Below are 10,250 nucleotides of genomic sequence, written 5' to 3' on the forward strand. Positions count from 1 at the left end.
CCACTTTTTGCTGACCAGGGAAACAGTATGCACGAAGACACTTACCAGAAATGATGTGTATACTGTGCTTTCTCAGGAAATCCATTTTGTAGCTGCTAGACGTTGTTGGAAAACAATTTGAAAGAAATCTTTGCACTCTATAGTTCCGCCACCAACGTTGAACGCTGTAGGCAGTTTGTCGTCTGCAGGACGGTATCACAGCGCCGACAGCGGCGAAACGTATTATTGCAGAAAATCGCCATGAAATAAAAAGCCACGGTTTGCGTAAATTAGGCGTGAAAAAAATAAATTTGCCTGCCAAAATTGTTAGTAAGGTAATATTTCAAGTATCAGCACTGTCTGCATGCTTTTTTGATAACATTTAATAGTTAAAATAATGAATTTGAACATTTTTCTCAAAGGTAAAAGAATATCAAACCTCAGACAACTTTTACAGGCTCAAAGCTTTTTTATTTATTCCATGAACTAAAAGTGTGCACCAAGAAGTACAATACAAGGGCGCTACATCCTTTCTACACTCTTCACTCTATTCATGCATAAAGGAAACAAAGCAACAAAAGATCAAACATCCATTAGTGAGGGCCTGCAAGGGGGGATCCCGACAACGCTCTATGCTGAATTCGGAAACCTCTCGATCACGCTTTACGATAAATACCAAAAATATTTGAGCGGTCCGTCTACGCTCTACGTAGATTTAAAATGGCCGATTACGCTCTATGGAAAAGGGCTTGCGGCCCCCATTAGTGCAGAATATACAGATTCACACTTGAACAGCTAATTAGAAACACCAATTATTCCTTGTCAATTCATCAGTACAAAATGTGTACAACTATATACATGTAATTACTCATTGAAACGGTAAGGCACAACCGCCTTCCTCTCCAGAATAGTCTCTGTCAATACTGTAACCTGAATAGAATAGATGATGACCAACACTTTATTTTAGACTGTACTTTATATTCTAATGAAAGACCTGTCCTGTTTAATCATATCAAAGAGAAGTTCCCACACTTTGAACAATGCAAAATGCAAACGATAAATTTATATTTTTGATGCATCTAGACAAACCCTGTATCGCAAACATGATCTATTCCCACATTTTCCATTGCACAAAAAAGCCAGAAGAAGTTGACCACTCTGTATTAGCTCAGTAACTAGTCTACGAACACTTTGTATTAGCCTAGTATAGCACCCTTGTATGTTCCTTATGTATAACGTTATATGTATGTATGTCTAAGTTCAAGTAGTGTATCTTTTGTCCCCACTTTTCTACATACGTTTGTTATGTGTCTGTTAAGTCTTGACCTGTACCTAGCCCGTCGTGGCATGAATGTACAATAAAGGTATTTCAATATTCTTCAGCATCCAGTGGTAATGCTGGCTATGTGGTGTGGCTGAGGTTGTAGAGCTCTTCTGCTGCCTTCTCCAATCGCGAGCGGTACTCCACATTCTACAACAAATACATAGAATAATTAAACTTCGTGGTGAAGTTTTCTTACAAAAACTGACCATCTACATTTAAGACAACTTTGACTTGTTGCTTCATATTCCTTAGGGGATGAACAATACTTTTTTCTATAACGTATATAACAAGAGTGAGTGAGTGAGTGAGTGAGTGAGTGAGTGAGTGAGTGAGTGAGTGAGTGAGTGAGTGAGTGAGTGAGTGAGTGAGTGAGTGAGTGAGTGAGTGTGTGAGTGTGTGAGTGAGTGAGTGATAAGAAACTCGCAATTTTGTGCAAAGAGTGAGTGAGAGAGTGAGTGAGTGAGTGAGTGAGTGAGTGAGTGAGTGAGCGAGTGAGTGAGTGAGTGAGAGTGATATCATATGGTGAATTTGCAACTACAATCCAGCTACAAATGGTCTAAATCATCTTTTTTTCATATTGATGTTTTTGGATACTCCCTTGTAACCATACATGTACATGTACATGGCCCCCCCAGCTCAAAACTACTACCCAGCTACAAATGGTCTAAATCATCTTATCTTATAGATGCTTTTGAGTACTCTCTAATAACCATACATGGTACCCCAGCAGCTTATAACTACTACCCAGCTACAGAAGGTCTAAATCTCCTCACCTTGTAGTTGTTTTCGTGCACTCCCTTGTAACCATACATGGCGCCCCAGCAGCACCCAGCAATAACGCCAGTGGAGTCACTGTCACCCCCATGGAACATGGACCTATCAGATGGCAGACAAATCATTCAAAGCTCATTTCAAAATGAAGGGACAAATAAACAGAATCCATAACTTAAAAGTATGGAATGCTACTGTAACATTTTCTGTGTAAGGCCACACCGATTTAATTTTATGGATGACATTCTCTGAAGACCCCCAAACTAGAGTGCACGGGCGAATAAAAAAAAATTCCAGCCAAAAATAAAAATGCTACTAAACCACAGGAATGCAAAGCTGGTATTGTCAATTTGTGGCAGTACATAGCGACGTATATGACAAGCCTGCAAATGCTGGATTTGCACAGAATTTGTACATCGGCACTGTAGGTATGTACTGAGTTCTTGAGTCGTGGAGCTTCGGTAGCCTGGGTGCCATCCTCCAGAGCTAACTACCACGGACTACCTAGGCCTAGAGCCAGGCCAGAGCCTTGGTGGACATTTTTTTCTTGAGAACAGGCAAAAAATCAATGCGTGCGCTGATGTCATCCATAAGATTAGTCGGTGTGGCCTCTTTTTTTCAGAGGAACTCCTTAAAGTTGTACCTTTTACAGAGTTCTTCCCAAGAATCCCCAGAAGCCAAGAGAGCATCGTACCTGAAGGAAAGTGGCAAAAAAAAAGAGTTTAACTGGGCTTAAATTTTGCAGGTCACTGAACACATTTTGTCTAGAAACATGGAAGAAAGTTACCCAATCCAACATTTCTACCACTGGATCTCTCCTTGGTGCTGAAAGACCTGTTCTGCAAAAAGGTCCCTGCGACATGATTCTAACTTATCAATGACCCTGCTATGAATATATTATGATGCAAACAAGCATCCAAATTCAGCCTTGTACGTCACTACTGCCAGTCATTGTGTACTGTATCTGTCTGTATCTGAATAATCGGTATAATCACCCTTCAGCCTAACACACCAGCTTCTGTATCTGTATAGCCGGTATAACCGCCTTTCGGCATAGCACACCAGCTTCGCAGGCATGTAGCGTGGCGGCAGGCTAGCTATACTACACCAAACAACTTGTTACACCTAACACCTTGTTGATACAAATAAACCAATACACAAACAAAAACAACAGAAACAAACTCACGCGATCATGGGTGCATCGTGCCCGCTCGCCCCCGCCCAACCAGAGAAACTCAGAGTCCTGTAGAAGTCGTCTCTCTCCTTGGGTCCGTACTCCTGGGGGAAGGTTGGATCCGATGTTCCATCCGAGATCCCTCGCTGTTCCAGGTACGCCTGCCACTTCTCTGTGAAGTAGGGCCTGAGGGAATATGGATGGAGAAATGTAGTAAAACGTTGAGCTTTATTCCAACACACAATTTACAGAGAGATCAAATTTTCAGCGACCACTGTTGCCTTCATCAGGATAATCAATGACCAATCACTTCACAACGTGATCTCGTGAGAGTTACGGTTACAAACATGTGACCTTATGGAGAATGGAGAAATGGATGGATGGATGGATGGAGGAATGAATGGAGGAATAAATGGATGGATGGATGCATGTATGCCGTTGGATGGATGGATGGATGGATTTATTTATGAAGATTTACCACGTTTCGGAAGGATTGACATAACAGGTGACTTGTCTATCGCATCTTCAAAGATGTCAAACCTGAGACAAGACTGTAAGGTTTGAACCACTCACACCGGGAAGGTCCCCTACTCTTTTTGACAAGTGCAGTGGGTTCTTTAACGTGCATGGGGTGTGGCTCTCCCAAACACGGGACCTCCATTTAACGTCCTATTCAAGGGACCACCCTAGCCGAGAAAAGAAAATTAAAAGCTAGTCTTTAAAAGGAGTATGTATAAAACATGTTGACATCGCGGCATGCCGAATCAAAGGCAACAAAATATTATTCCCATACATAAATGTTAAAAAGCATGTATATCTGTGTCAAATGTAGAGCTATATTGACATTTTATCACATAGTAGCCCAGTTTTTAGTGCTTCATTGCATAAGAGACCACGAAGCGCAGACACAATGACGAGACTCGGGCAACGTTAGTAGCCCGGATGTAGGACGAACGAACGACGGTCAGTCGGTCGGTCGGACCAGGGAGCATGTAGGAAAGCCAATACATTTTCGTTTGCGGCGTGAGAAACGAAAAAACAGAAGAATACAATTGCATTTAAGGCGTACCATGCGTCCAGGTTCTCCTGTACATGCCTGCCGGTGTCCTTTATGTACTGCTGGGCTCGAGGCAGGAGAGACATCAGCCCTGCTCCCCACTCACGCACTGCACAAACAACAAAATTTATAATAATTAGAGAAGTAACATTTGCAAAGCAAATGCATAATGTTTACCTTGAAGTTCAGACATGGCCTGCTCTGTTAATTCTTACTCAAACACAGTCATATACAATGTACTACTAACTAGTATATGGTGACTGGAGCAGAGCAGACCATGAACTTGCAACATTATGTAACCCAAAACCAACAAGACCAACGTCAACAAATCACGTCATTGGTCAGGTCAAAAACAGAGCTCCAGTCAGAAGCTCTGATGAGGAAGGTGTCTGATAGACATTGAAATGTAAGCAAGGTAAACTACTAGTATCTTCAAGTTGGTTGTGTAAAAGAAAACTCCTGCATCCTATGATTCATACAGCTTACCAGCACGTCGGCAGAACGTACTGCACCTGCGCGAAACCCGTAATGTATTGTACATAGCACCTCGGTAGAATGTCTCATGTAAAGTCGTAATCGCACATATAAGGTTAACACTCCGTCTGTAGTTTCCAAATGTTATGTCGGAAAAGAGATCTTCTGCAACTGGCAAAATTCTCATGCAACGTAACGTTGACCAAAAATTCACCGAAAAACGTGAAAATACAGGGTTCTGCGCAGGTGCAGTACGTTCTGCCGACGTGCTGAGCTCACCAGGCTTGCGCTGTATGGCGTAGGCAGTAAACAGAGCCGATGCCAGTGACCCCAGGTAACCTGTCGGGTGGTGGTGAGTCATCCGGCCGCTCTCCACTGAGACTGCGATCAGAGAGTCAACCTCCTCGGGTCTGGACCAAGTATAGAAAGGAGGGAAGAAGATGTTGTATAATTCTTTATTCAAGACAGTGATCAGCTTAGCAGCAGTACATAAAGAATTATGGACCGCTGAATTGTGCTGGCCTTACATAGTACATAAAAATACAACGTATACGTACTAGGTACAAACAAAACATACAGATTCACGACAATTACAATATGTACAACACATAAAACTGGTTCTGCATTTGACTGTTATAGAGTCTGATAGTGTAAACTTTTAATGTGTCGATTAAAGTTAGACATCTAGGTAATAAGATATGCCAAAAGACAGGTACTCAAGCAACTGGATATGATTTTGGAAATGGTCTGACAGTTTAGCTAGAATCCACTATTCAGCTGACGTTTTGGCAATGTGAACCAGTCAGAAACGCCCTGAGGAAGGTGACAGACGGTCCCCTAAAACGTCGGCTGAATAATTTTAAGACTTGGTTGTGTAAAAGGAGTCTACTTTACTCAGTAACAGTCCTTAATATTTGCGATCCAGTAGACTTGTTGTGGATACCTACCGTTGGTACCTCAGGCCGATACACATGGCTCTCATAGCAGCACCACAGCCTACGCCTCTTGTGTTGAAGGGAATGATATAACCATCCGATTGGTTCGGTTTGAGCTTGGCGCAGCCCTCTGAAGAGGTCAATCCTGCCAAAGGAAGTTCAAGCAATCAATGTCTTTTCAAATGTTTTTTTTTTATAAAAACAAGAACTTGTACTCATTGGCTAAATTATATCATGCTGTATAATTTACTTTTTGTCATGTATGTGAATTCCAGGAAGACTTAAATGGAAATTCTAATAAAATTCTAATAAAGTCTCAAGGCTCAAAGGCAGCACATGGCCCATAGCATGAACCCTGTATTTTGAGCCCTGCTGATGAATCTATCAGTACAATAGCTCAATTGTCAGAGTGCTCGCTTTGTAACCGGGAGGTCGTGAGTTCAAACCCCAGGTGGGTCATACCAAAGACTTTAAAAATGGTACACACTTCTTTCTCTGCTTAGCACTCAGCACATATGAGAAAGAGTGTGGGAAGGTCAAACACACAGCACTACCAGCAGACTAGCCCCCTGATGTAGTGCCCTGCACAACTGTGTGTGGCCCAAGGGCTATAGAAATGGACATGGGGGCACCACCCCTATGCTCTGCATACATTGTAGAGCACGGGAGACCTTTTTGATGAGCCCACCTTCTGCTCGGCCATGCATGTCGTTCATGCTCTCCTTGTAATGTTTGGCCAGAGTCAGGAACAGGATGGGACGGTCCTTCGCACTGGCCTCCATCAGAGCTGAAGAAACACACAAACATGTATTAATAAGTTCAGTCTTCTTGATGTTAAAAATTTCGACATTAGACAACTTGTGATATTTCAAGTAAGTCAATTGATTGAAAATTTGGATATTATTTTTTTTACAACAGAGAAACCTTTAAAAATGTCATCCTTAAAGGTTAACATCATTTGGCGAATGTATGTTTGTTTGTTTGTTTGTTTGTTTGTTTGCTTACCCTCAGCTGTGGCCAGATGCATCACAGTGTCATCACTCACCATCCAATCTGGTACTGGTTAAGAAGGGCAGATAGAAACGTTGTAATACAATGTAGAAGTTTTTTCCAATAGAAAAAAAAGGATTTAATAAGTAAATGTAGTTTTCCTGTCCATATCCAATTTTTTGTTTAATATATAATGCCTTCTAATGTGTCATTTCTTATATACTAATAAACTACAACTGAACTATTAAACCATCCTTCCAAATGTAGACTCCAAACATACAAACCCACGCTAGATTAGCATTGCCCAAAACAATTATATACTTCCATCCTTGATGTAACATTACTAACAAGACCATAGAATGTTCAGGACAAAAATTTCAAAAACTGGAAGTTCTGCTGCAGTACCAAGGTCACCCACCAGGAGGCCCATATTTGACCTTGACCTTTTTCTTCCTAAGACTTACCAGCATACCAAATATCATCACAATCCATAAAGGCGTTGTGAAGTTATGCTGACTACAAATGTGCGGAAACACACACACACAGACACTCAGACAGAGTCACTAAAAACAAGACCTCCATTTTTCATGGAGGTAACAATTACTTACACTCAACCTTGACCTTGTCCAGCCCTCCCATCTCCTGCAGTTCTTCCAGGATTTCCGGTCCAGAATGGCAGAACTCCCAGCTTCCATTGTAATACCCCAGGGCGTCTCCAACCCCACTCAGCACCATTGCACTGCGGTAGTGGTCCACTGTCACTGGATCCATGGCTTAGAAGTAGATTAGAAGGAAATTCGGTGTTAAACTTTTAGTATATATATATTAGGGTTGTACTGTTCAGTAGATGGCAGAACTCCCAGTCCCCATTGTTATAGCCGAGGGCGTCTCCAACCCCACTCAGAACCATCGCACTGCGGTAGTGGTCCACTGTCACTGGCTCCATGGCTTAAGTAGATTAGAAGGAAAAGTGCCAAACTTTAATGATATAAGAGTTAACTGTGCTACATTCAGTAGATGGCAGAATTCCCAGTCCCCATTGTAATAGCCGAGGGCATCTCCAACCCCACTCAGAACCATCGCACTGCGGTAATGGTCCACTGTCACTGGCTCCAATTGGCTTTAGTAGTTTAGAAGGGAAATATGTCAAACCTTTATGATATAGATTTTCAGTATACATTCAGTAGATGGCAGAACTCCCAGTCTCCACTGTTATAGCCGAGAGCATCTCCAACCCCACTCAGCACCATCGCACTACGGTAGTGGTCCACTGTTACTGCCTCCATGGCTGGCCAATTTTATACTGTCTTACCCCCACCCAAAGATCTGCTTGGAGATTAACATAATCAGACTCGCTAGCTTGGGGTCGAGTACAGAAACACACGACAGGGCATTACTGTTACTAACACATTAGTGGCATTTAGTAAGCCCCCCACCCCCAGGTCCCCAAGACACCAGCGGCACTCCGTGTTTCTTTCCGTCATTCTGCGCTAACCGGCTCCCTCTCATCAACCGTCCGGCCAATTTACGATTTAATACAGCCCGCTAAACCTTGTTGACGCCTATCCCGCGCCAATCGCGACACTTCAACTCCAACTCATACAAGCCACTAACATTTCATAAAGACTGTTACAAATATTCATACTTTCCACAAACTGTCAGAGACTGGAACACTTTGCCTCAAGAAATAACAGATACTGCCGAACCCACGAAGTTCAACGCTGCAGTACTACATCACCTGAGGACGCAGCAATAACGCATCGCACAGCTCCCCTGCACGCTTTACCCCAATTTAGGGGTGTTGTGCAGTACCCAAACAAGAACAAGAACAGAACAACATCAAGTATTAACACCACCCCTCTCCCCACATGTATAGCTTTTTCAGCTAGGGTTTAGGGAGAAGGTTTGATGTACGAAAGAAAAGGGAATAAAAAATCATGGCTGGCTCTGAATTGTACGGTGAAAAAGTCACGCACCCAACTTCAACGTTATGCGCCTATATATCTTTGCAGCAATGCATCAAATAGGCCCTTACCACCTCTCTGTATCTTTTCAGCAACATTCAACACTACGTAGTTAACAATTTCTAAAACTTTCTCCTGTATAAAAATGACTACAGAAATGTCCTACCTTGACAAAAAGAAGACAAGCTCACGTACGGTGTAGTCAGGTGAAGAATGCTTGACAAAGATACGCCCCCCAAAAAGTTACCAAACAACTTCTGTCAGATCATTGACCTCTCCAGGTAAAAGTCATATAACAAAAGGTTGGCGGTTTCAGACGCTCTGTAGACACACTTTTTTTTGTCTTTGTTTTTTTTGTTTTTTTTTTACATCCAGTCTGACACATAAAACAAGCAGAATACCACAAAAAGTGTCTTTTATGCCATTTTGAAGAAAACTGCATGGATGGATTGGCACCCCTGAACTATGCCCCCAGACACTTGTGTGGCTGTTGTTGAGACTTTAAGGTTCATTGCATCAATCGGGAAAACCTGTCTAAAGATCGCCTAAGGGCCATTCTCATTTGGTTTTACCATTGGTTAAACTTTCTGTGCGCAATTTTCAAAGACATTTTAACTGTGCCGTACGTGTGACGCATTGGATATAACTATCGAGACTAGACCTTTTAATATCACGTCTCTGTATGTTCTCAGCACGGCCAATTACTAGTAAATATTCTTTAACTTTTTCATTCTCTGTATGTGTGACTACGAAAATGTCCTACCTTAAGGAGGGCCTACAAGGGGGGTAGTGATTACGAATTACGTTTAAGTCTCAGAGCTGATTACGACTTTACGATTTGCGGCTAATGTCCAATTACGAATTACGTTGATTTTTGCGGAGGCTGCCTACAAATTACGAAGTCTAAAACGGCCTGATTACGCCTTACGAAAAAGGGCTTGCAGGCCCTCCTACATTCAGAATTCCCAGTCTTCATTGTTATACCCCAGGGCGTCACCAACCCCACCCAGCACCATCGCACTGCGGTAGTGGTCCACTGTCACTGGCTCCATGGCTAGGAAGAAAAGTGTCAAGCCTGTCCTTGTGGTTAAGATTACACATAATGCGATCTTGGAGGTGTTTTCCCCCACTTAACCAGTCCCCCTACTCCCAGTAGTACTTCAATCGTTACTGTACAAGAGTATAAAAATCTTCGAAGCTGCTATGGCAGGTATTTCCGTAAAATCCACTTAATGTGTATCATATGCCAGAGTGTGTAACGTTATACATACCCGGCGTTTTGGTAAAAGTGAAGTCGAGCCGGTTTAGCGTTTACATCTTGTACGTACGTATACGTACCTTGTACAGCAAAAACACAAAGACTTCTTGCGCTGAACTTGGGAAAAACTGTAGTAGAGGTGAGTCTTTTAAATAGCAGCCACTGGAACCGCATTCGGGGGCGTTTTTATATGGCGTTATTCTGATCGAAGAAGCCGGATGTTGCGTCTGAGCAAGGAGGTTAAAAATCAACCTGTATAATTTTCAACCTATACTATAGTTGGTCTGACGTGCGACACAACAATCTGTTTGGTTACTTCCTCAT

General features: G+C 42.4%; 1 protein-coding gene across 1 annotated transcript; it reads right to left on the reverse strand.

The window, feature by feature from the left end:
* Window positions 1-1,266: 1,266 nt before the first annotated feature.
* LOC109462731 (protein ADP-ribosylarginine hydrolase-like) lies at window positions 1,267-10,155 on the reverse strand. The gene is made up of 11 exons (XM_019759289.1): window positions 10,007-10,155; window positions 7,313-7,477; window positions 6,720-6,773; window positions 6,403-6,501; window positions 5,727-5,859; window positions 5,059-5,189; window positions 4,318-4,414; window positions 3,261-3,434; window positions 2,718-2,768; window positions 2,077-2,179; window positions 1,267-1,450 (listed from the first exon to the last, which is right to left on the reverse strand). Exons 1-11 carry the CDS (start codon window positions 10,098-10,100, stop codon window positions 1,382-1,384), a joined length of 1,170 nt encoding a protein of 389 aa, XP_019614848.1. The 5' UTR covers window positions 10,101-10,155; the 3' UTR covers window positions 1,267-1,381.
* Window positions 10,156-10,250: the final 95 nt, after the last annotated feature.

This window comes from Branchiostoma belcheri, unplaced genomic scaffold (assembly GCF_001625305.1).
Source record: "Branchiostoma belcheri isolate BF01 breed outbred unplaced genomic scaffold, Haploidv18h27 scaffold12, whole genome shotgun sequence".
NCBI lineage: Eukaryota > Metazoa > Chordata > Leptocardii > Amphioxiformes > Branchiostomatidae > Branchiostoma > Branchiostoma belcheri.